Here is a 26,929-nt window from a genome sequence, read left to right as displayed (position 1 = left end):
AACATTTCCTTATTAAAGAATCCATAAACATTTAGATAATAATGTTGGTGAGACTGGTGATTTAAAAATGGGTGTACTGTATATTACTTTTGGAAGTGTAAACCTGGCAGACTCTTTCATGAAGACAATGCATGAGCAAACTTCAAGAAATTAAGTGTCATCATTTATAAATGGTTAAAACACTGGTTTCTAAATAAAAAATGCTATCAAGGTTTGTTTGCTTTTGATACAGTGTCTCAATATGCAGCCCAGGTTCCTCCTGTCTCAGCCTACTGTGCACTGAGTTTACAGGTGCGAGTCACCAGATCTAGTTTTGTCACAGGATGAAAAATGAGACAGTACATACATGATGACTAGAACATAATAAATGTTTAACATGTACATTATTAGCTATAAATACTTAGCAAATTTTTCCTAAATAAATTAACAGAAATATTTGGTAATAAAAGACATTTTTTACTATTTCCATTCAATCACACACACACACACACACACAGTCATAGTTATAAGCTGAAGGGATATTGTCAATTTATTATTATTGTTTTGTGTGAGGGAATATGAGCATGTGTCAATGTGGAGGACAGAGATCAACATCTGGGAGGTAGTTCTCTCCTTTTATTGTGAGCTTGAAGGAAAGGATGTCAGACTTTGTGGCAACTGCTTTTTACCTATTGAGCCACCTCACTAACCCAAAAATAATTTTTATATAATTTTTTGTTCTAATTTTAAACTGTTCTCTAAGAACATAAATTGGATTTAAAAACATCTTAATATGAAATCCATGTATCATATATGTCTTAAAAGTACATGATTTAGACATGGTGTATTTATAGAGTGGGATAATCAAATCCATAATCTATCTTTAGAAAGACATTTCAAGCCCCAGTTCACGTCACTCACTTCTCTTAAGCTGTGGGCTGTGGAGTCCTGTGTCTGTGGTTGCATCCTTACCTTGTAGCTGGTGCTGCGCGATGGAAATGTCGCTGTGCAGGGCTAGCTTATCTTGACTCAAGTGCTCCAGCTCCTGCTGCAGCCCTCTGACACGCAGTTCCAGCTTCCCCAAGTTTGACTGCTCAGTTCTGTTGCTTTCTTCTGTAGCTGCTAAAACTCTACCATGGAATAAACCAGATTGTTAAACAGAAAACACACACACATGAAGGCAACTGAGGGACAATGCCTCCTTCCACAGTGTACAGGAGAAAGTTGGGATGAGAGTGAGGCCTGGAATTTAGATGCTATAACTCATTTTCAAAAGGCACCTTACTAGCATTCCAAATAAGAGATTAAAAAAGAAAAAAAATTCACTAAATTAAAGTTTTACATGTGACATTCAAAATTACAAAAACAAGATAAAATAAAACTGAGTGATCAACCAGATTGCTAACTCACCAGTAAGTGAAAAAGCAGGAAACACACTATCTGTACAATAGGTCTGCCCATATCTTGGCCATTCTAGCAAGTGCTGTGGTTTTTACTTGGATTCCCTATTGCTTCTTTTCCATTAAGTATCTTCTACAAAAATATATTCAAATCTTCTGCTCATTTAAAAAACTAGGTTACTTTCTATCAAGTTTTGAAGGCTCTTTATAGTATACATTTTGTGGACATTAAGTCTTACATTACCCACATGGCTGAGAACATTTTTCTCCTAACCCTTATCATGTATTTTTATTACTTTGAATTGTGTCTTTTGGTTAGATCTTTTAAATGTCTGGTTTATTTTATTTTATTTTTTTCTTGAGTAAGGGTCTGTCTGCATAGCTCTAGCTGTCCTGGAACTCACACTGTATATCAGGCTGTCCTTGGGCTCAGAGATCCACCTGCCTCTACCTCTCTAGTGCTGGGACAAAGGAGTATACCATCATGCCCGGCTTACATGTTCAATTTTCAATAAGATCACTTATTGTTACTGTGTGCATGCATCTGAGGGCAGGCCAGAGCACAGCTTCCATGCATGGTTTATCGCCGTGTTTCTGCTATGCTGTGTTCCTAGGCTGGCTGGCATGTGGGCTTCCAGATGATTCTCCTATCCCTGCTTCCCATCTCTCCACAAGAGTGCTGGGATTCCCAGTGTACAGCCCCAGTATCTGGCCTCTATGTGCATTCCAGGGTTTGATCTCAGGTCATCTACACCATCTTGTCAGCTTTAAATGTTCTGTTCTGTTTTGTTTTTAATCTTATTTTGTGTATATATGTAAATACATGTATATAAGGTATGGCTTACTTGTACAGGCATTTTTGAAATGAGACAGTCTCTCACAGAACCTAGAAGTCACTCTTGGTGTAATGGGCTATCCAGTGGGCCTATGGGATCCACTTGCCTTCACTCTCAATGCCCAGGTGTTTATGTGAGTTCTAGTACCTGAAAGTAAGGTCCTCAACTGAGCCATCTCCCAATCCATATGCTTTAATGTTTTTATATGGATCATGATTTTGGTGCCTAGTTAAGAAAAAATTTATCCTACTCAAAGTCACAAAGGGCTTGCTTTCTCTTAATTTTTTAAAAAAATTTATTTATTTTACATATCGATCCCAGTTCCCTCTCCCTCCCTCCTTCTCTCCCACTCTCTCATGCCCTCCAACCACCCTCCCTTCCCACCCACCTCCACTCTACATGTAGAGTGATGCCCTCCAGGTGGGGTCATCTAATCTGTCAAGTCATTTGGAGTAGGGACTAGGACTTCTCTCCTGTCTCTAGGTTAAGGGAGTATCCCTCCATGGGGGATGTGCTCCCAAAGTCCTTTTGTGCACCAGGAATATATCCTGGTTGCTTTCTCTTAATGGTTATATTTATGTTTATGCTCCTGCCTCAGCTTCTTGGGTGCTGAGATTACAGAGCCACAGCACTAGAGTAGCTTTCTTACCTTTTGACATGTGAAGACTTCTTTTCCCAAGCCTCACACTGTTCTTGGAGATCTTCCTTCTCTTTAGTCAAACACTCGATGCATGACCGTAGTGCCTGGGTCTCAGCCCTCACTCGCTCTATTTCCCTCTTGTCCCTCTCCAGGAGCTGCTTCTGCCACTCTATTTCCCTGTTCTGTTGCTGAATTGTCTGCTGTAAATTCTCCAGCTCTAGCTTCTCCTGAATCAGACAGGAGAGGCTTCAGAACTGCCGCCCCCATCCCGTGATCCCCCAACAGGATAAGGCAGCGGGGCAATGGCTCAGGCTTTTCTCAGTACCTCCAGCACATCCACCTGGGTCTTCTCCAGCTCCATCACCTTTTGGTCATGCTGTAGCTTCAGACCTTGAAGCTCACTGTTTTCAAGCTGCAGTATGTCTGCAAGATTCTTTAGTTCTGATGGAAACAAAGCAGGGTCAGTGTCAGGAGACAGAACAGAACAGATTGCAACTCCTTGCTGACTGACACAGAAACACAATTTTTTTGAATTGCCTAAATGCTGACTTTCTTTCTTTTTCTCTCTTTCTTCCTTTCTTGTTTGTTTTTTCAAGACAGAGTTTCTCTGTATTGCTTTGGAGCCTGTCCTGGGACTTGCTCTGTAGAGCAGTCTGGCCTCAAACTCACAGAGATCTGCCCACCTCTGCCTCCAGAGTGCTGGGACTAAAGGCATGGACCACCAACGCCCAGCTCAAATTTTATTTTTAAAGGAAAAATCTTTTTGAAAGTACTGTTAAAAACACTAATTTGTAGCTACACAATTAAAAAAAAAAACAATTGAAAAAATAAAAAGCTGCCTACAACAGCATTTTGGAGTGTTTTATTTCAAGGGTACACTTTGCCTGACATCCTCACTGGTAATTATCTACAAGCCTCGGATGGCCTGGGAAGCCCTGAACAGGAAGCTGACTTGACTGTGCAAAGCCTTCCTTCCCCTAGCCCGTGAATGCTGCAGTGTGTACACATACGGGCAACTGCAGCATCCTACCTCAGATACTTATGGCCCGAGACTGCTACATAGGCCTACAGAGACCTCCCACTGAGACTGGATCCCTTCCCACACTGCTGCACATAATAAACCGGGGATCCAGGTTGCTGTGGAAGTTGATGCTGCTCTAGCAGATGCCCACTGTTCTGTGTACATGCCTGCTTATCTGTCTTTCTCCCCATTTCCTCACTGCCTACAGGCTTCCAGGACATGGCAGGTAAAAGCATTTGCTATGTAGGTATGAGGACCTGAGTTTGGATCCCAGCACCCACAGAAAAATTTGGGTGTGGCTGTGCACCTATAACTGCAGTGTTCTATGTGTATATGGGTGGAGTGGGGTGGGGTGGGGTGCAGAGGCAGGAGGATCACTGGGACTAGGTTTAATGAAAGCCCTGGTCTCAAGGAAATACCATAGTGATCCAACAGAACATCTGATTTCCTCCTCTGGGCTGTGTACACATTGGCATGCACACATATGTACACACACTATGCTCACATAAAATAAAACATGATAATAACCTAGTAAAATAACTGGGCTATATCCCATATTCACCATTCATCTTAATTTTTTCACTCTATTTCTACATGTCATTAAATATTAAACATAAGTCTTTTCTTTCCAGTTTTGTAATTATAAATCTTGCTGTGGTGCATATAAATGCTGGCCTTTCTGGTTAAGTAGAAATGGGCACTTTAGTTTGTTTTCAGTGGCTTAGTGAATACTCATGAAATCTACCATCTGTGGCCCTTCAGCCTCTCAGGATTCCCGATCACCAAATGCATAGTTTTTTCCTTGTTCTTTTTTGCTTGTTTTTGTTTTGTTTTTCTAGACAAGATTTCTCTGTGCAACAGCCTTGGCCATCCTGGAACTTGCTCTTCTGGCCTCAAACTCAGAGATCTGCCTGCCTCTGCCTCCCCAGTGCTGGGACTAAAGGCATGCTCTTCCATTGCCCGGTACCAAATGTAGTTTTTAACTCCATAATTCTACTTACCAATAAAGACTCAGGAGTTAGATGTTGGGGTGTAAACAAGCTCAGAGAGACTGAGAAGCAACCAGCTGACCTTCTTTTTTGGCCAGAGACCCAGGAAGAGTGTCTCTTCAGCCATCCCAAACCAAAAATACTGTGAAACTATAAGCCCCTCCATACTCCTTCCTGTGTGTTTCTTTCTCTATCTTCCCTGGTTTCTGCATACTCTCTATGGCTAATTCTTGTCAACTCATCCAAGGTTGATTTTTATTAACACAGTTTTGGATTTCACAGTGTGATCAAATATACTGAAACATTAGTTTTACAAGTTATCTTGCTTTAAATAATCCTTAACAAACTGAATGGTAGGAACCATCATGTTCCTTTTATAACTTGTTTATCAATGGGCTTCCAGTCCAGAAGATAGGATCTGCACGGGTTCACTTTGCTGTGGCCTGCAGCACACATGTTCCTAGCCTCACACATTGATCCTGCTCTTTAAACTCACCAGTCTTATGTTTCGACAGCTGCTGTAAAACTGCCTGAAGATTTTCTTCCTCTTTCTCCATCTCCTGCTTTATAAGTGCCAGCTGAGTCTTCTGTTCACTGATGTGGACATTTAGTTCTCCTTTCTGAAAACTCAGTTCTTCCAGAAGTGATTTTACTTCCTGTGTTTAAACAAAAGTCATCTCCTCTGTGAAATTAAGACTCAGCAACCCTTCCTTCCACAGGAGTCAGTTCTGTTCTTGTTTTATCTCATACATCTGACTTGTAATTTAGTTTATAGCAATTTGCGCCTTTGGTAGCAAGAACAGTACTGTATTTTTCACTAACATCAACTGTGTAATAGAGAAAGGTAACATGTTCATGCAAATGTGTTTGTGCCCTTTACCCTATGCAAAGGCTGCTCCTAGCCTCAGGGACTGTAAGGGAGGAAGGCTGGGGGCACAGACATGGTCACAGACTGAGATGCTTATCAGACAAGTAGCTGCTACCAAATACAAGAGAAAGAAATTCTTTAAGAGCAACTGAAAAAAACAAAACAAAATGAAACAAAAAGGCCCACAGGAGGTTGCATGTGGCTGAATTATGAGAAACAGGCAGAATGGGATGTAGCCTGTGACTGGGATGAGGGCATTCCTGGACAGGAAAGACATGAGAAAGCCAAGAAGCAAGAGAACCCAGAGTGTATCCAGATGCTATATGCCTGCCTTATCACAAATACATTAACATACTCAAACAGCATTATTATAGAAGAGGCATTTCTATCCCCATTTGGGAAGAACCAGAGAAAGACTTCAAAAGTAATCCTACAGCATTGCCTTAAGACTCCTAAGAGAGCCTACTGCCAAACATACCCTGATGTGACTGCACTTCTCAGCAACTTCCGTCTCACCCAGTGTCAGGGCTTCCTGAAGGTCAGCTTTTGCCTGGACCAGGCTGTCCTGTAGTAGGCGCAGCTCCTCCCTTCTATGCCCCAGCTGTGTGTCTAGGACAGCAAGCTCCTGCTGCTGGCTTGTCACCTGTAAGGGAGAGATGGGAAATTTAACTCCAGGATGTACATACTCTTAATACTTTTTGTATTTTCCCACCCTTATCCAGCAATCTTAAACAGTCTTTTGTGAGTGTGTAGCCATACCTGGCTTCTCAGTATTTCCAATTCAGCTCTCTTGGCTTGAAGGAGAGTCTCAGAGTCTTTAAGGACCTGCAGGTGGTGATCCTCATTGCGTTCTGCTGTCTCAATGTCTCTCTGCAGACTTTGCAGACTACAAAGGAGGGCAGTACTTCAGCTGCCCACAGCTGCTGCAGTACCCACCCCAACCCCTCAGAGGTTTGTTACTTACTCTTTGGTCAGCTTCTCCTTCTTCTCGTTCAGACACTGGAAATCTGCATCTTTGGCTGCTACAACTTTGTTTATTTCTTTCAAGATTTCTTCTTGTTTGATTTTGTGCTGCTCCAAGTCCTCTGCATCAGCCTGGAGCAATCTACAAAGGAGTATTTATCCTCCTGGCCATTCAAGCTTAGCATACCTCAACCATTATTCTGTGCACCTCAGTCTTCAGTGGCACAGGGGTCTACCCACCTCAGAAGTAGGGGTTCACCCACCTTAGTTGCTGCTCAGCTTTCACAAGGTTAAGTGCAGTCTCTTGGGCTCTCTTTTCTAATGCCTCAGCATCTGACTCAGTTTGTAATAAATTTCTTTCAGCATCAGCAAATTTTTCAATAGCATTCTTTGTCTACAAGAGAAACTCATTAAAAACAATTTGGCTATAGTACTCAACACAGCTTTTCACAGTATTAAGTGGTATAATTATCAGAAAACAAGATAAAAACAGAAAAACCCAAAAACATTCCTTTTCTGTGACTCTCTAATACTTAGAAAATTGTCCAGAAGCAAATAATTACTATGTAAAAATATAATTAGATAAATCTTGACAAATAAAAGCTTAAGTGATAGTGTATTAAAACAATTACAATGCAGCATCATGCAGATGTTAGATGTTAGAGTATGTTAGACAAGAAAATACTTTAAATGTATAATAGGCACTGTGAGAAGAATATAAAACTACATCTGTGTCAACAAGGCATTTATCAGAAAAGTCGTCTAAAGATGAGACTTACTGGAGATGATATCTTTTTAATTTCAAAATTTGATTATATCAAATCTAGATAACTAGATGGCAATAATTTTGCCAAGCTTCCAATCTTCCATACAAACTCCTTCTACTTCAGACATTATCATCTGAAATGGACTCTCGTTTTGTGATGACGATTTACTTATGGCTAAGGAACACAAATACCAAATTCCTTTGAAGTCTTTGGAAATACTTCTATTTGCTAGATTTGGCAAAACACTTTTAAAAAACAACTTGGTTTCTTGATCTGCCTAGAATAAGAGATTTAAGGAATCTAAAAGGAGAGTTTAGTTTGCAACTGGCTGAATACTGCCTCACACCCAGCCTCCAAAGTAAGAGATGTCTGTGTGTGAAATCTGTCTATTAACTGTCCTGTGGATTAACTGTCCTGTGGATGTATACGCTCTGGCAAGGTCCACAGCACTAGACATGTTACTGTATCTCTTTAGGGAGCTGCTTTCTTCAGGCTCATTAGCAAAGCAATGAGCAGAGTGTATCATCTACTCCCAAAGAGAGGCAGGTTTTAACATGTCTGGCACATTTAGCTACTTCCTCTTCCCTCCTTCTCCCCAAGATGCACTCCTGTGTCCCTGGAAGGAGAGAAGGCCGCTCGGTTGTAGTCACCCTTCCTCTGTGTGCCCACTGCCAATGCTACTGATGATAAACACAAGTGATAGGTTTTCTCTAGGGTGTGACACCTACTTCTTCCACATAGTAACAGAATATTTACAGTACAAGGGCTACTCATAAGAAAAGAAATGAGGGTTGAGTGTTCATGGTACATGCCTTTAATCCCAGCACTCGGGAGGCAGAGGCAGGTAGATCTCTGTGAGTGTGAGACCAGCCAGGTCTACAAAGTGACCAGGATAGCCAGGGCTACACAGAAAAATCCTGTCTTGCAAAACAACAACAACAACAAAAAAGAATTGAGGACTTCCCTGTTCTCATTCAAGACCTTGTGAAGGAGGGTTCCGGGAAAGGACTATGTCTGTAAAGGCTAATGGACTTCAATGATAACAGAAGAGTTGGAATGTTGCAAGTCCAGAGACTCATTACAATTTACATTGGGTTAGCTTCAGCCTCCTAAATTAGAGACATGCTTTGCCCACCTGTGTTGAACCCAATACCCTGTTGACTAGCAGATAAAGCCTGATTTAACATCCTGAAAAAACAAATTAAAAACCAAAACCAACCAAACAAATTAAAAAACCTTTGGGCGTATTAAACAACAGTCCACAGAATTTAATAGGTGAAACCATTCACTCAATTCCTAAATGGCAGGTTTCTACTAACTTATAGATTTAAGTTGAACTAACAAAGGAAAAAAAAAAAACAGTTTCTGAGGTGTTTCATGTGCCTGGGGGCTTTTATTTTATTTATTTATTTATTTATTTTTTGCTCTGGAATTCTAATTTTACCAAAGAACTCTCAAGAAGCCACCACTTTAACTATGCAACTCTGGGCCAGTTAGGAGCCATTTTGAGCTGCATGTGAAAATGCCATTAATGTCACTTCACAGGGCTGTCAGGGATGCTAAATGAAATGACATTTATAAATAGCCACCACACAGGTGAGGGAATCACTCTCCCTCTTTAGCTTTTGTCTGCATTGTGACCTAAAGAATGCTATTATCGCTCACTCAGTAGTCCACAGAGGTTAAGTTACCAGCAAAGAACAACTTTTTTTAATTTCAACTTGGCTGTACCTAAATGAATAAACATCTATGACCCAAGGACTGAAAACATATCATTACTTTTGTTATCAATGTGAAGAAAGCAAGACTTCTGTAAGAATCTGACTGGTCATTTAAAAAGACACAGGTTGGTTGGGTGTTGGTGGCATAAGCCTTTATAGTCCCAGCACTTGGGAGACAGAGGCAGGCAGATCTCTGTGTGTTGGAAGCCAGCCTGGTCTACAGAGTGAGTTTCAGAACAGGTTTCAAAGCAACACCTGTCTTGGAAAAAATAGACTGAAGTGTCCAAACTAAAAACAAACAACAACCCCCAACAAACACGGGGGAAGGACATGCTGAGAGCTAAACAGCTTTCAGGAATTTAAAACATGCTATTCAATCTGTACTGAACAGCCTGCATATTCTTAGCTTGAATTTACAGACAAGGCAAGCAAAGTCTGAGGATCTAAACAACTTGCCCAAATGTCCAGCTCCTCACAGGGTTCAGACTCTGGACAGCGAGTTCTCATTTTTCTCCCTGCAGTCTTAGGCAGAAAACAGGAGCCCCAGCCTGAACGACGCCAGACCCACCTTCTCCTTAGTGCAGGAAAGTTCATGCTCAGCCTCTGCCAGAAGTCGATCAGCTTCCCTGAGCTCTGAGCGCCGCTTCAGAAGAGTCTTCTCTATGCATGCGACCTCATCGACAAGATCCTCATGGTGTTTCAGAGACTTTTCTACTTCTAGTTCAGTCATAAGACTCTCAACATTTCCATCAATGAAGTCCCTAAAAAAATTACAAAAAAAAAAAAAAAAAAAAAAAAATCAAGAGATTTTAAACAGACAATATGGACACTCATAACCTATGAAGAATGTTCAAGAATTTACTAACTTTTTAAGAGTGGTAGCTATAATTGGTTATGTTCAACGCGAGTTCAAAATATTACTATAAACACAGAATATTCCTGGCAATAAATGCACACTATGTAAAATGCCTGATAGATTTGTCAACATCTGGCCAAGACAACATTGCCACATTATTTTCTGAAAAATAGAAATAAAAGAAATGACTATACAATAATATCCAGTTCCTTTGATAGTCCTCAAGGACAGTCCCCAGGCTAGTCAGCTCCAAATACTGCATGGGTTTGTGACTTATGTCTTTATGTTAAACTGTCATAAAGGATTTGACAAAAGAAGTGACACAAAATTCAGTAACTCAAGGCTAATGTGACAAAATTATATGAAAATGGGCTGCTTCACAGAAAAACATGAAAACAAACTCAGCACATTGATTCTTTTCTTCTTTCTTCAAACAAAGGCATGAAGAGAACTTTGGCCTTTTTCTCTGAACACTTATCACCCAAATTTCCTGGAATGATCGTTTTATTACTGTTAAAGAGTAGCAAAAGTGGTATCCTACTGCCCTGTCACCTCTGTCCTCTTAACATGTGTATTTTCATGAAAAGTAGCTATAACCACCCCTACTCTATAAACACAGAGTTCCTTCTTCTCAGCGTGGCTCTCACTTTCCTCAGCCAGTTTTAATCACCCAGCTGTCCACGCCTAGACAGCAGTGAATATGTCTCATTTACTTTGCATGCCTCACAGGCAGGCCTCCCTACCACTGAGGCCTAGGCTAGTCTGTATTAAATGACAAAAACTAGGGACCCGCCATAATTCATGGACTAGCATAGAAAACAACATTTTATATAACTGACCAGACAATAAAGGTTACTAACTGACTCTATACTAGGTGCAGGTACCCATAAACAGAGGTCCAGCTATTACCCTCACTGACTCTCTGGCTGTACACAGCACTGCGTAAGCAGAACTATGTCAAGGATCATGAACCCTAAATTTTACAAGGTACCTGAGAAGAAAAAAAAAAAAAAAGGAAGGCTTAATGTAAAAGGGATTCCTTGACCTTTGTTTCAATTTTTAAAAAAAAGATTTTATGTATATGAATATTTTGCTTGCATGTACGTATGTGCAGCACTGAGGGCCTGGTGTCCACCGGGGTCAAAACAGGGTGCCAGATTCCCTGGAACTGGAGTTATGGATGTTTGTGAGCCACTATATGAGTGCTGAGAATTGAACTTGGATTATGTGCAAAAAGTGACAAGCACTTTAAACTGCTGAGCCATCTCTCTAGTCTCTCCACCCCCACCTTTGTTCTGAAAGGCAGGGCAGATAGACAGGGCTTAGAGAAGGCATTTCAGGAAGAGGGCAGAACATGTGAAAGTGTGGAAGTAGAGGAAAGGGAAAGAGGTGCTGGGAGACCATGGAAGTAGTTCAGGCCAAGCACTGTGTGAGGATGAAAGATAATGGACAGGCAGGGTTCAGACTGCCCTGTGTACTGAAATGAAACTGAGCCCAGTGTTCCTGACAGACTAGAGAGAAAGATTCTAGACATAATGGCTAGCATGGATCTTGCTACAGCGGTCTAGAATTTTACTAATTAAAGGCCACAGCAGTGGAAATATCAGAAAAGGGTCGGTTAGCTCTCTGTAGGCAAAGTCAGAAGAACGTGGAAAGCAAACGAGTGCCATGGAGAATGAGGGTTTGAAAACCCTGTTGTATGTTTTGCTGTGGTAGCTGGACAGAGAATGGTCATGCTGTTCACCAAAGACAACTACAAACAAGGCTGATCTGTATTATTTACTAGGAGACCTGAGATATTTGCTGTCCTAATGGTATTTAACTAATGGGCACTGAATTGATTGGAATTAAATTCTGTTTCTCAGTTCCCATTGCCATATTTAAAGAGCTCCACTCACATATGGCTAACATTTACTATTTTGCAGTTTACAGCTAAGAAATTTCTAAAATAACAGAATGTTTTATGAGGTAGTGCTGACTGAGAGTGCCCTTCAGAACTGGTATTGAATTATAAAAATATGATGGTGAATGCTTACTTTCGTTGTTGATGTTTCTGGATGGTTCTATGCAATTCTTCTACTTGGTGTTCTAGTTCTTTCTTCTCTTGCAAAAGGTCATCAATGTTATGATGCAGCTCTTCCGCTTCTTTCTCAGAACGCTGCTTGGATGCTTTCAGCCACCGTTCTTCCTGTTGGGTTGATTTTAGGTGCTGCATTATGTCTTCTAGTCTAGACACTTCATTCTCCTGAACATAGAAAGTGAACACATTATAGAGCTATCAGAGGGTGTTTCTTCCCTTTTGCTGTCAAAAGTTGAAGTTAATTGGCTAAAGTATGTATCTATTGCCTAAAAAATAGTGGGGCACCTAAGATTTTAGTACGGAAAAAAAAATTTGAGTCAAGCCAATTTTTTTCACATGGCACAGATAAAATTTACAGACTTCACATAACTTTTCCAACAGTTTGACTATGTGTTAGAAACACACCAAATTGCTGAGCAGTGGTGGCACATGCCTTTAATCCCAGCACTTAGGAGGCAGAGGCAGGAGGACCTCAGTGAGTTCGAGGCCAGCCTGGTCTACAGAGTGAGTTCCAGGACAGGCTCCAAAGCTACACAGAGAAACCCTGTCTGGAAAAAACAAACAAACAAACAAACAAAAAAGAATCACCCAGCATCTACAAATAAAGAAATTTTTGTAGATATTAAGATGCCATTTAAAACTATCTGTGGGACTGGACAGTTGGCTCAGTAGTACTGTTGTGTGGTGTAACAGTTTCCACCCTGCAGGGAGTTCCTCAAGCACATTAGCATGCATACCCCACACACATACACGTAATTAAACTAATAAAAATCTTAAAGCTGCGAAGTACTGGGTATCGTTTCTAACATTACATGGGAAAATGGAATTTAAATGTGCATACAATAGTAACTGTGGAAATAATGTATAATTGTCAGCTAACTCGGAGATAATCCCCACCCATACATACTGTATGCTGTTTATACCTATCAGCAAATATGGGCACATATGTACATGTGGAACATAATCACACATGTGTATAACTATAGGTACTGGAATGTGATAGCTTTACATAAACACTACTACACAGTTAACAATAGAAAATCATAGGAAAAGTTGTTGGTTTTTTTAGACTGAAAGCATTTTAGGAAACAGCTAGCTACACCAAGCTTTGGGCTTACAAATTTACTATCCTGTTCAAAATCATATTTTAGTAGGAGAATCCTTGGTTCTTAAACATCAGCCCTATAATCTCCTATAATATGCTAGGCCCACGTATCAGTGAACTCAGATACATGGAAGTGGTGAGGATAGAGTCATATTTCCCACTTACTAGGTTATGGTGCTCTGGGATGTTGCAATGCTGCATACCGACAGGGACAAGGGGAATAGCAAAGTTGGTGGGAGGAGGTCCACATACGATGGGGGCCCCAGCAGGAGGTGGGCCATAAACCACGGTGCCAGGGGTCAGAGGTTGGCTGTTGTTGGGCAAAGGAGGTGATGGTGCATATAAGGCCATCCCCTGGGGTACTGGAGAACCGTCAGGAAACACAGTATACATAATGTACCCAGGAGGAGGAACAAATGAGGGTTCCTCCTGGTCATCCAGTCCACTCTCTTCCTGGCTGTCTCCTACACTGTCTGCATCTTCTATGAAGTAAACAGATTATACTATTAGGAAGAAACAACAGCACTTCAATCAAAGCAATGAAGATGTAAAACAAAATTATAAGAGAGGTTAACTGTAGTTGTGAGAAACACCAATATACAAACTACTTTCAGCAGCCAACATTTCATATTATTAATGTATTCAGCAATCATTTGAATATCAATTTCATACTACATAAAAAACAAAGAGATGTTATAAGATCAGACAGAAATCAAATTGATTCTGCCATGACTTATCACTCTAATTTGACGGCTTACTTCTTACTTCTCTCCCCTAAAGGCAGGAACTGTGTTTGCTGACCTGACATTAAATAAAGCAAGCATGCAGCAGATTTTCACCCCAAAGAGTTCCTGTTTGTTTGCTTTTGTGTTGCTAGGGACTGAACTAACAATGAGCTACATTGACATTCCAACAAATACTTTCTTCATTAACAAATCATCAAAATGTAGCATTACTATGTCATAGAGCAACAGTGTCAGAGCAGCAAAATGATTTGACTATGACCACAGAGCTATGAATTATAATCCAAGTCTCACTCATCACACAGAGATTTGGAAGTTTAACCTCTGACACTCTTAGTAGAGCTACTACATAAAGCCATGATTTAAAAAATGGTCCAATACTCCATGATCCAGAAGCATAAGCCATTCTGGCAGGAGTAAGATGGTATCTCAAAGTTGTTTTGATTTGCATTTCCCTGATAGCTAAGGATGTTGAGCACTTTCTTAAGTGTCTTTCAGCATTTTTGATTTCCTCTATTGAGAATTCTTTCTTCAGTTCTGTACCCCATTTTTTAAATAGGGTTGTTAGATGTTTGTTGATTAGTTTCTTGAGTTCTTTGTATATTTTGGAGATCAGCCCTTTGAAGTTCTAGCTAAAGCTATAAGACAACAAAAGGAGATTAAGGGGATTCGAATTGGAAAGGAAGAAGTCAAACTGTCTCTTTTGCAGATGATATGATAGTTTACATAAGCAACCCAATAAACTCTACCAGGGAACTCGTACAGCTGATAAACACCTTCAGCAAACTAGCAGGATACAAGATAAACTCAAAAAAAAAAAAAAAAAAAAAAAAAAAATCAGTAGCCCTACTTTTTTCAGATGACAAAGGGGCTGAGAAAGAAATCAGAGAAACATCACCCTTTACAATACTCATAAGCAACATAAAGTATCTTGGAGTAACGCTTACCAAGCAAGCGAAAGACCTATATAATAAGAACTTTGTGGCTCTAAAGAAAGAAATTAAAGAAGATTCCAGAAAATGGAAAGATCTTCCATGCTCTTGGAGAGGTAGGATAAACATAGTAAAAATGGCAATCTTGCCAAAAGCAATCTACAGATTCAATGCAATCCCCATTAAAATCCCACCACAATTTTTCACTGACCTTGAAAGGATAATAATCAACTTTATATGGAAAAACAAAAGACCCAGGATAGCCAAAACAACCCTCTACAATAAAAGAACTTCAGGAGGCATCACCATTCCTGACTTTAAGCTCTACTACAGAGCTATAGTTCTGAAAACAGCCTAAAATTGGCACAAAAATAGATCGGAGGTTCTCAACCTTCCTGATGGCGCCCTTTAATACAGTTCCTAGTATTATGGTAACCCTCAATAGTAAAATTATTTTCATTGCTACTTTATAACTGTCATTTTGTATCAAAATGAAATTATCTGATATGCAGTATATCTGATAAACAGCCCCCCTGAAAGGGTTGTTCTACCCCCAAAGGGCCAAAACCCACAGGTTGAGAACCACTGTTTTAGACAATGAAGGGACACTAGCCCACTTAAGCATGTGGTTCTAGCTGGCCTTGCCCGTCTCCCATTCCCTCTGCCTTAAGAGTAGATTCCTAAAGCTAGCCACCGAGATCTGATCCCTTATTTGGCCACCTCCTCTTCTTGAGGCTGACTACCAAGGCCCAGCTATGGAAGTATTGAAGCCCCTTTAGTTCACCTAATTAACATGCCCAATTAAAATTAAACACTTCATCCTAACATGGGGCTTCCTTCTTTACCTTTATAAACTGCCATTTCCCTGTGCCATGTCTGTCTCTCTCTATCCAGAGGTAGTCCTTTGTTCCTCTGGGACAAACACCCCTGCCCCCTTTCCCTTGCCCCCTTCCCCTTCTCCCTCATCCCCTATCTCCTTTACCACCACATCCTAGCCCACTCTAACACAGACCTCCCCTTCCTCTCCTCTTAAAATTACACCTGCAACGGCATTTGCTGCTGTTTTTCTGCCTGAGCCAGAAAGCATAAAAAAGTATTTGTCTGGGTAAACAAGTGTTTGGGTGAGGTTTATGCCTGCCTAATACAAAGTGTGGGAGGGAGACCCTGCTTTGTAGGAGTCCCTTTCAGATAACCTATGGGATGACAGGTTATTGGCCAACACAGGATCTCAGATTAAGTTAAGGACTTTGGAATGCATCTGTGATTTCAAGGAAACAATAAAAGATTATTAAATAGGTAAGAGAAATGCAACTTCCCTTATGTGATGTGACTTACCTCTATTCGAAAATGATTTATGCAACCTATTTCTGATGGGTGAATAGACCCAGTATCCTGAAGTAGGTAGAGGCCCATTGTTGTCCTTCTCTTCTTGTTGTCCAGGCCGTGGTTTTCTAAGAGGAGTAGAGGCTGTATACTTGAGACCTAAACCGGAGTCCTTGGTGGCTTGAGAACTATGGCTGGAAACCTAAAATCAGTGACAGGAGAGCACACAGCTTATTATCAACTGATAGACTGACCTTTAAATAGAGCTAAGGTGAGATACACAAAAATTAGAAAGGATTTGCTTATTATGCTTCTCATTTTTCACAGACACATAAGAAATGATTACACAGTTATAAACCAGACTCCATACATATGGCTCAGCTTATTAACATTTAACACAGCAGTGTCCGGAAGGCTGGGCAGGGAGGAGTATGTATGCAATGGCTGGAGTTTTGTCAGACTGCTCCATAAAAAGAGAAGGGCTCTCTTCAGGAAGTTATGTAATATCATCCATTTCCCACCTTGCTGGTTTTTTTTTTAAGGTATACTGGCCCTCACAGCACTGCAATGGTAAAGACATGCTATCTGGCTGTTTGAATTTATTTTATGGCATAATTTTCCATGAGAGAAATAAAAACAAATTTCTCTGTAAATGATCAAACCCTTGAGTATCCCATCTTTCTTCTACTGTTGGTAGCTTCTCTTCCTCTGCCTTGTCATTAATAGCCTAGTAGCTAAGGTCAAGGAAATCACACACTATGAAGGAATCTGGAGGTTAATGTCTTGTCCTGGAGTGTAGTGCCTTTATTCTCCCTGTTTCCCAGCACAGTTAGCCCAGACATAAAGCCTTTTCCTTTTCCTTTCTGTTTTTGACCTCCAGCCTTGGTTGCACACAGGGTGTTGGTTTCCTTTAGATTTCTGAGAGAAGGATTCTGCTAGTAGGTTCTGGTTAAGACTACAGTCAGAGCCCTGGGACCCTAGTACCTGAGCTGCTTCTTCTGTAACTATTCCACAGCTGACTCAAAGGATGTCATTCAGCCCCTCTCTTCTGGATTAAGTCCCACATAGATCATTTCAAGTTCATTTAGCAAGCTCATCCCTTAATATTATCTCTCTGGCCTCTTCTTTCACTTGAATGGTTTCAAACAGCCCCACATAAAGCTCAGCTAGCTGCAACGCTAACCCCTATGCTCAGCTAAACTACCCTTCTGAACTGACTCTATTAACAGCAATCTCATTTCTCATATACATATACAACGGCCCTCTTAAATAAGGATGGCCCCTGTGCTTTGAATGAGAATGTCTCCATAGGCTCAGGTATTTGAACACTTGGTCCCTCTCTGGTGGCGCTGTTTGGGAGACATGGCCTTCCTCACTGGGGGCAGGCTTGGTGATTTTAAAGCCTCTTGCCATTCCCAGCCAGCCAGCCTGCCCACCCACCTACCCTCCCTCCCTCTGCTTTTCACTGAGGTTCAAGATGTGCACTTTACCTTTCTGTCCGTGCTGTCATGCCTCCCCACCATGACAGACTCTTACCCCTTGGAACCACAAGCCCAAACAAACTCTTTCTTGCTCAAGTTGTTCTTGCCCCACATGCACCCCTCCCATACCCCCCATTCTACATACAGGGTGATGACATCCAGGAGGGGTCATCTAAATTTGTCAGGGAGGGAGGGAGAAGGAACTGGGACCGATATGTAAAATAAAAAAAAAAACCATAGTTTATGAATATGAAAAAAAAGAAAAAAAAAGTTGTCCTTAGCAAGCTCTTTTATCACAGCAGCAGGAAAGAGGCTAACACAGTCCCAGTCTCCCTTTCCAGCTCATTTCATCATTCCTAGCAACACTACAGGTTCCTTGCTATGGCTATACCACCCTTTCTCTTCACACAAGCTGTTCCCTCCCTCTTAACCCCTCTCTGGCACTTGCTCACTGCTCATCTCATAGCCTCAGCTAATTAGCTTTCCTTCTTCCTGAGAAGGATCTTTGAAACCAAACTCTTACAGAATAGTATGTCACTGTTCGGTAACTATACTGCAGTGCATGGCATGGTTCTTCTGAGTGCAGGGATGTGTCCATCATCACAGCACCCCAACAGAGCCTAGCACATGGCCTAGACTTTGGTAAACACTCAAAGATTTTTTTTTTTTTTTTAAAGGAAATCAAGCCTAGGTACCCATTATTCCATTTACCCCTCTGCACATTTCTATAATCATTTTCATTCAGCTTGGTGGGCTTATGCCACCTTATCCTTTATCTAATTCATGGCACTGGCCATGAAAGGCAAGTACTACTGTCTGTGGGATAGCTCTATTTTTAAATCTCAAATAAACACCAACACTGAAGAAGCTAAATATATGTTTCAGCACCTGCTAACAAATTTGGGTAGGAGAAAATGTCACTTTCAAGAAAATCCAGCAACACACAATTCCTACTTTAGATGATGGTGGTGGTGGTGGTGGTGGTATAAAACACCAATAGCCTCGTCTATTGAAAGGGTCTGTCATGCTGCTGATGTACTCATTCTGAGCAGAAACTTCATGTCGGAGTTCAGCAATTTCCTCTAAAACATTTTCAATACCTCCTCCTTTTTCACCTGTAAAGGAAAGCCACTCTATGAAGCTGCCATGCATTCATGGACTTCCTTTCTCTCCCAACACAGAACACAGGCTCCTTGAGAGGCATCAGGCTCTACTATGTCCCCTAAGCTGACTTTCAGCCTGCCCTTGGGTAATTACTTTTTGATGAACACTAAGAAAACATCCTCTGTCCATCGATTATAATGTAATTCACAGAAAGCAAACAGCTTTGTAAACATTTTTTTTAAATTACAGTCCACACCTTGTCTTTCTATAATTGAACTCCCTACTATCCCCGAATACCACACTGTAAAATGCTTCTTAAGATCTCTAACTTGTCAAGTAAGCCATGACTCTCTAGGTCAGGCATGGAACTGACTCCTTCAGTAAGGGCTTTTTTTCTAATGGCAGGAGAAAGCACTTCAATTTTTTAATTTCAGAACCACCCAATTCAAAGCCAATAGTACTTTACCAGTCCCAGTGAGGTTTAGTACATCCCGAAGCCTTGTGATCTCAGCCCTTTGCTTCGCTATGGCCTTGTTTAGCATCTTGATCTCTAGCATCTGTGAGTTTGCTCCTTTCGTACCTAGATCTGCATTCTCCATCTCAATGCAAAACTATTAAAAAAAAAAAAAAGCATACACACAAAGTGATAGGAGCATTTACCCTTGTAACTTAAGAATCCCACAGCTTTTGTTTACCTGTTACCAACAAGAAAGCCACTTTATTCCTTTCATTTTCATGACTAAAGTACTGCCTACTGAGTGCTGCACAGGGCAGTGGGACTGTATACAGTAGTGACAACTAGTATTTAACAAGTCAACCCACTAGACATTGGAGAATCCTACTTGTCAAAACTGTGAATGTCTGGTTGTTTTCTATCTGCAACTTGCTCAGGTACCACTGCCATGCCTCCCTAATAAGAACAGCTGTGGGTCTCCTTCCACAGCCCTTTGGTGGTGTGTTTTATACTTGTTGGGCATATAACTGTGGGAGGCCAGAAGATGACTTACTACTCAGAGATAATACTAGAATGTTTTTTATTACTTAGATTGACAAAGTATTCTCAGTCACAAAGATAGCCTTTTACATAGACAAATTAACTGTAGATTTCAGAGCAAATCCAAAGCAGGCTAGTTGCCCCTAGAGACAAAGACACAAGGCCATTTCCCCAGGTGTTGTTTGCTGATTCAAAGCCAGAGCCTGATAAACTTTAGTCTGTACAAAGTCCCAGTCTCAGGCTCCAGGTCCAGCTAACTAACTGTTATTGTTAAATCTTGATTTCTGTCTGGTAACCCTCACTAACTTAGAGCTACATGCACAGATCATTGAGACATTCATAGCCTGAGAGAAACTATGTGACTCAACTTATGTTTTGAGTTTGGGTAGGGCCCTGTAAACCAACTATGCTTGTCCAGAGTTGAGCAAAGACGGAGGAGAGGAGAGCAAGAGGAGAAGCCAGCACAGTAGAGAGCAAGGGCAGAGGCAGCAGACAGCAGTGGCAACACAGAGGAAGAAAGATAGCAGAGAAGGTGGTCAGAAATAGAAGAGAGCAAAGAGAAGGAGAAGCTGTTGAATAGAGCATTGGGAGGTACAGAGCTAATTAAGAAACGAAAAGAGCAAGAGATTCCCCCCCACCCCCAGGATATTTTAAGATAAAGAAAAGAGAAAGTTTCCATCAGAAAGCATCTGTGTTTCTTATTTTTTCCCCTCAGATAAAAAAGGTCTCATTGTTAGACAGATAAGAATTTGTCTTACGCTATCATGGATTTTTTTCACATACCCTGGTGCTGACTATTGGACCCCAATAGTCAGCTTTGGGTGCTTTGAGCAATCACCTGCAGTACTTTAGTTTAGTTTTAGACACCTAGTAGCTAGCAAAGAGGTCAGCTTCAGATACCAACACTGACTGACCTGGTCCTCTCTCTCCCTGAGAAGATGCTGCAGGAGCTCGATCTCCGCTTCAGCTCGGGCCAGGTCTTTGTCTGCTTGCATGGCCTTTCTGCCTAACTTCTCTGCTTCCTGCAGCTCCTACTGGGACAGAGCATGAGAAAGGCACTGACATCACGATGATCATCTTCAGTTAGTCTGCCTCTCAGAGGGATCTCTCTGCTCCCATCCTGTTATCAGCATGGCTTATGCCTGCATATGTGGTGCCAAGCCTGTCCTGTCCTGGGGCAAGTGGAGGGTTTTACACAAGGGCAAGGACTTCCTCTTCATTATTCTCCCAAGATGTCTTTCTGAGTTCTCATTTGTCTGTTTTTCTTCCTATGATCTACTAGCTCAATCTCACTGAAATCTGTGTCATATTGAGCACCTTAATCATCACTCCAGCCAGAGTACTAATGGTCTGTAACGTGATAATAGGTTTTCAAATACATGCACAAAATAAACATTATGAGGCTCACAAAGAGCATGGTGGTGCACACCTTTAATCCCAGCACTTGAGAGGCAGAGGCTGGTGGATCCCTGTAAGTTCCAGGGCAACCAGGGCTATATAGAAAGAGCATATAGAAAGATCATATAGACATGACTGTCCTGTATCTTACAAGGATCCATATATGCCAAAACAAACAAAATACAAATATACAACAATAAAAAACAGGAAAGAAAGAAAGACAAAACTTGAGGCTCAGAGGTACTGTGCAGTGAGCCTTCAAACTTCAATCCAAGAACATATTGTCAGCGACTTGTCTAAGGAGACTGATGGCCTTTAATCATTTGATGGTTCCTTTCAAAATTCAGGAGAATCTGGGGCCTGGGGCATTCCCAGTGATGGAGTATAATCGCTGGGTCTTAAGAAAAGCAGATAGTGACACAGTAGTCTGTAAGATGACCAGAGTCTGTATCAATGATCAATAATGTATGCTGCTGCATTTTTGAGAGAGCTAGAGAAGATGTCCACACCGAATGGACTGACCTCCGCTCGTTCCTGATTAATCCTCATAACAGTTCCATGCAGGGACTTAAGCTGGTCTTTGGCGATGGTGAGCTCTGCTGCAGCTAGTTTATCAGAAGCAGCCACAGCTTTCTTCAGACTCTTCAATTCTTTATCTAAACCAAGAAACTGCTCTTGAGATTTGGCATCTTCATGCTTCTTCTAAAATAAAAGAATCATAACTGAATAAATTAATCGTTTAGAGGCAATGATTAAGATGTAAGCTCCAAAAGAGCTGGGATCTGTTCTTTGCTACATGCCCATGTCTAGAATAGTACCTGATGCATACTAGGTACTTCATAAATATTCACTGAATAGGCCATTTCAAAAGAGACAAAAACGTGTGTGTGTGTGTGTGTGTGTGTGTGTGTGTGTGTGTGTGTGTGTGTAAGTGGGCATGTACACACATGTTCAGATGTTATTTCCCATCTAGTCCTTTGAGATAGAATCCTTCTTGGGGCTTGTGTTTTCTCAGCTAGTCTGGAGCCTGAAAATCCTAGCCACCCTCTTGTTCCAGCTCAGATTTCAGGTGTATGAAGGATGCCAGTTTGTTGTGAGTGTTGCTGGGCTCTGGTCCTCATAAATGCCATCACTGCTCCCAACAGTTGTCATCTCTCCAGCTCCCCATACACATAAAACTTTGCAAATAACTCTTTTCTTAGTTAAGAAGCTTGGACTGGAAAGAGGCTTAGAGTTAAGAGAACTAGATACTGTTCCAGAGGACCCAGGTTGGCTTGCCAGAACCCACATGGCAGCTCAAGTTCCTAGGAATCCAACACCCTTTTCTGGCCTCAGTGGGTACCAGGAACACATGTGGTGCATAGACATACACACAGACAAAACACCCATACACATAAAAACCAATGAGTTATATAAACTAACAACCTTCCAAACCCAATCTTATTTCTTAGCATTTGGACAAAGTTCAAAATAACTGTATCAGGCATGGATTGATGGTAAAGACCTGGAAACTTTTGAGAGTACTGAAGTGAACAAATCACATAAGGTCTTAGGCTTAAGAGGCTTTGTCTTTAACAGTGAAGGTTGGAAGAGAAGGTGGGACTGACTACAGACAGCCATTTCCCCATTTCAGAGAGGGCAGGCTGGTTGTTCTGTGGAGTAGGGCCATTTGAGAATTGGGAAATTGGCTAGGTAGCTCAGCAGTTGTCCAGAAGGAGGAGGATGGCTAGAAGGTGGTGGAAGTCAACAAGACTTAGAGATGGGGGGTGGGCCTCTGGGGTAAATGGCTCCCTGAGATGGAGAAGAGATGGCAGATGTGAAGGAGGAAAGATGAAACAATCAGATGGGAGGTGAGCTTAATGGTAAAGAATGATGTCCACATGACATGTGACAGTGAGACTGTAGTGATACTACTGTGCAGGAAGGTGATAGTTCACCTCCCACAGGACCATGCAGACCCTAAGAGAGCAGTTATCTTAGTTTTGTCAGGGAAACAGGACAAAAGAAAAAGACAGGGGACTTGAAGCTACTTCTGGGAGAAAAATGACTTAGTAGTGAGCTGTGGGCTTTAGGCTGGACAAGAAGGAAAGCAGAGATTGAAAAGCTAGAGGCTAATGAACCAGAAGCTTGGGGAGGCTAGGAAGACAAGAGGCTGTGACTAGAGCAAGACACTTCAGTCTGTGGTTTCAGAAGCTGAGTGAAATTTCTGAGTGTGTCTGAGGAGATGACTCTGGAATGGGTGAAGGTAGATGGGAGAAAAGCCATCAGAGATGGTAGGGTATTAGAAAGGGAGATGAGTTTAAAAGAAACTCCCATGGATGTACCCAAGTGGACAAGTGTTTCTAGGGTGGCAAGCTAACCTGCTATCATTTGTTAACTGTCACCTACATGACCCTAAGGCTAGCTCTCCCATTTCCAAGATTCTTTTTCCCCTGCATCAGGAGAGTCTCAGGCCCACGACTGAGTTATACCAACCCAGCTGTGAGGTCAGGGTCAGCACTGTGCCAGCAACAGAGAGTGGAATGTGGATCCTACCACTGACTCTGTCATCAGGGGCAAGGCCAGGGAATTGATCATTTTTCTAGGTTCCTCACCTTTTTCTCTAACTCCTGAAGTTGGACCATAATTCTTTCTTTCTCTTCATCTGCTTCCTGAAGCTGGAGGTCTGTAAGGCCTTGGATTTCTTCCATACTTTTTAGGTTTTCTTGCAAATAGCGGATTTCATTTTCTAATTGCTGGATTCTTGCATTATGTTGCCTTTTATCAAACTTAATCTGTGAGGAAATAAAATTAAGAACATTTTTTCTTTCTTTTTTTTTTTAAAGACAGGCTCTTGATATACAGCCCAAGTCAGCTTTGAACTTGTGATACTCTTACCTGCATCTCCTGAGTGATGGATTACAGGCTTGTGTATACACATACATAAATACACATGTGTATACACACACACATATATGTAACCAAACACATTAATAAATGTATATATAAACATATACATATAAACATATTATGTTTTCGAGCTATGGTTTCCTTACCAGGGAATATAAAATGTTAACAAGATTTTGTACTAAATAGTGTCCAGAAATGTTTTTATCTTGTTCTCTGGGATTTGAATGCTTGCCTCAATGTGAACATCAGAAGGTTAAAAAAAAAAAAAAACCCAAGATTCTGGCACCACACTATACTTTAGCAATGTGTTACTGACCTGTCCATTGTAAAGTATCTCTCATCTGCTTTCAAAACAACAAAACTGCTGTTACAAACAGACCTGACTTTGACATCAATAATCATATTCAGGATTGGATTTTAGGCACAGGCTAGTTTTAAGTGAAAATAACAAGGGTATGTTCATTGCTGAAGGCTGCCCTCTGGCTATCTCTGACCTTTCTTACTCTGGCTTCAAGTGCTCGTTCGCAGGCCTGCCTGAACTCCTGTTGTCCATTTGCCAGTGTCTCTTGCTGGAGAACCATTTCTTCATGGAGTTTCCTCTCTCTAACTTGTGCTTCCTCTTTTTCCCATTGAGATCGTGCAAGGATTTCACTGAATTGTTTCTGTAGATCAGCGAGACTTTTCCCCAAGACATCTGAAGGGCTACAGATTCTAAGAAAAAACAAGAAGGTATAAATGTGATGTTTAATTTGATGCAAACATGTCAAAATTAAGAGTAGAAAGTACTATGTGAAAGGACTGGTGTCAATTGCAGCATTTTACTGAGTATCTTCTAAGAGCCAATCATTGTATCAAATCATTTCCACCACTCTGAAGACACAGGCTAAGAGTATGTGTCTATAAATTAGACATTATCCTATTTTTTACTTATTCTCTACCAAAACTACATACTCTTCTTTCTGATCACATAGTGAACTTTCAAGAGATACTTTTAAATACCTATCCTGCATCATAGTCTTTCACAGAAGCATCAATCAGTACTACAAAGACTAAGGATGGAGAGCTCACAGCTGGTCTCAGGCACACTCTAACTTGGGGATTCTGCTTCTGCTTACCTCATTTCCCCAGCTCCTAGTTTCAACTTTCTCCTTAGCTCATCTACACGAGCTGCTACTTCTTCTGGATGAATCAGACCATCAACCACGTGGTTGAGGTGGTTCTGGAAATCTTTCAGCTGCTGCTTTAAGAGGCTGTTGTCATCCTGTGTGCAGGGGTAAAATGGAGAGGATGTTATCTGCCAGCAGATATTCATTACTAACAGATGCATGAGCATAAATTGACCACAGAATGAAATTCATATGGCCTCTTTAAAATAAAAGGAATAGCTAAAATGTCCTCACAGTATAAAGAAAAATGCTCCTATATCCTAAATGGACTAATGCCCCGAATACCCCAGGTATTACTCTACTTCAAATCTAGTGTAGCATTGTTAATTACAATGAAGGAGCTAAAATGACAAACACATTTTTAAGTGCCCATGGCATCTAGAGGTCTAGAGGTAGACTGTCCCTCCCAATACCCTGAGGCAGCCTTCTCTGGACCAGCATGTCCTCCCCCACTTTATAGTTTTTTCACTATTCTCTCCTGATACCATGTGGAAGCAAGGAGGCCCAGTCCCTGCACTAGCTAGGCCACCAGAGTAACCAATACCTCTACAGTGCACCCAGACGCCATGATCTTTACATTGTGTCTTGTGTTTCTATGCCATCATGTTTCCAATAAATCACAACAGACAGGCAACATTTTTTTTTAAATAAAATAAGCTTTATGTTGAGGTAACTTTTCCTTACTAAGCTAAATGCACACATTATAAAGCACAATTAAGGATAGTTAGGCCACAGTATAATCTTCTGGTTAGGTATAGTAAATGTACTTTAAACAAGTTATTTTCAACTTGTAGTGGGTTTCTCAGGACATAAGCCCATCATAAATCAAGGACATCTGTACAATCTAATCCTGGGCCCAGGTGAGCAGACTCAAAGCCAGCAAACCCACTAATTAACCAGAAACAGAGGCTCTTACTATCTTCATAATTTGAAACTGGATCCAGTACATATAAAAGCTGTACAAGAGTGGACATGAGGGGCTCGAAAGATGGCTCAGAGGTTAAGAGCACTAGCAGCTCTTCCAGAGGTCCTGAGTTCAATTCCCAGCAACCATATAGTGGCTCACAGCCATCTATAATGAGATCTGGTGCCCTCTTCTGGCACGCAGGCATACATGCAGGCAAAACACTATATACACAATAAAATAAATAAATCTAAAAAAATAAAAAAGTTGGGCCTGAAACAATACATCAACTCAGGAGTAGGGTTAAGGTTATGTTAAATATGATAACATAAAGAATTAGGAATGTAAAAGCCACTGAGTCCCTAAAACACTAATCAGTGACTTCGGTTCTTAACAAGTTTTGTGTTAAGTTTCCTCTTAGATTGAAACATTCTACCCTGCAGGGAAATTCCTTAAGCAGGGTCATAAACAACTCAAAATAGCACCAGGAAGTCCCTGAAACTGACCAGATTACCTAGGCCCCTCCCTGCCAGAGTAAGCAACAAAACTGAGAATCCCTCTCAGATAAGACAAGCTACAAAGAAGCCATTTTAAATTTTCATAGTAAAAATAAAATAATCCAGTAAAGACTCCAAACACACACATACACACACACACACCCCACACAAGAATGAAAAAATTGGTTGTACTTTTAATCAAATCTTTACTAGGAAGATTGTGACAACTGTTTCTAATTAGGAGGTCTTACTGAAGCTCATTATGGGAGATAT

General features: G+C 41.1%; 1 protein-coding gene across 6 annotated transcripts in view; it reads right to left on the bottom strand.

Moving 5' to 3' along the window:
- Cntrl (centriolin) overlaps window positions 1-26,929 on the bottom strand; it is an 81,601-nt gene that overhangs the window by 9,920 nt on the left and 44,752 nt on the right. For 5 of the 6 annotated variants that reach the window (XM_051185281.1, XM_051185282.1, XM_051185286.1 and 2 more), the window contains 19 exons: window positions 25,205-25,350; window positions 24,593-24,800; window positions 23,795-23,974; window positions 21,723-21,902; window positions 20,717-20,833; window positions 19,275-19,419; window positions 18,650-18,819; window positions 16,236-16,425; window positions 13,391-13,707; window positions 12,077-12,285; window positions 9,753-9,945; window positions 6,960-7,090; window positions 6,698-6,838; window positions 6,493-6,619; window positions 6,212-6,376; window positions 5,362-5,521; window positions 3,181-3,296; window positions 2,865-3,082; window positions 952-1,109 (listed from right to left, as the gene is read on the bottom strand). In XM_051185281.1, the coding sequence (XP_051041238.1) occupies window positions 952-1,109; window positions 2,865-3,082; window positions 3,181-3,296; window positions 5,362-5,521; window positions 6,212-6,376; window positions 6,493-6,619; window positions 6,698-6,838; window positions 6,960-7,090; window positions 9,753-9,945; window positions 12,077-12,285; window positions 13,391-13,707; window positions 16,236-16,425; window positions 18,650-18,819; window positions 19,275-19,419; window positions 20,717-20,833; window positions 21,723-21,902; window positions 23,795-23,974; window positions 24,593-24,800; window positions 25,205-25,350 (3,271 nt within the window). The remainder of the gene's footprint in view (window positions 1-951; window positions 1,110-2,864; window positions 3,083-3,180; window positions 3,297-5,361; window positions 5,522-6,211; window positions 6,377-6,492; window positions 6,620-6,697; window positions 6,839-6,959; window positions 7,091-9,752; window positions 9,946-12,076; window positions 12,286-13,390; window positions 13,708-16,235; window positions 16,426-18,649; window positions 18,820-19,274; window positions 19,420-20,716; window positions 20,834-21,722; window positions 21,903-23,794; window positions 23,975-24,592; window positions 24,801-25,204; window positions 25,351-26,929) is intronic. The other variant, XM_051185283.1, reaches the window with a different exon arrangement.

The sequence above is a fragment of the Phodopus roborovskii genome, unplaced genomic scaffold, assembly GCF_943737965.1.
Source record: "Phodopus roborovskii unplaced genomic scaffold, PHOROB, whole genome shotgun sequence".
NCBI lineage: Eukaryota > Metazoa > Chordata > Mammalia > Rodentia > Cricetidae > Phodopus > Phodopus roborovskii.
This window is presented reverse-complemented; position numbering and strand designations above follow the sequence as displayed.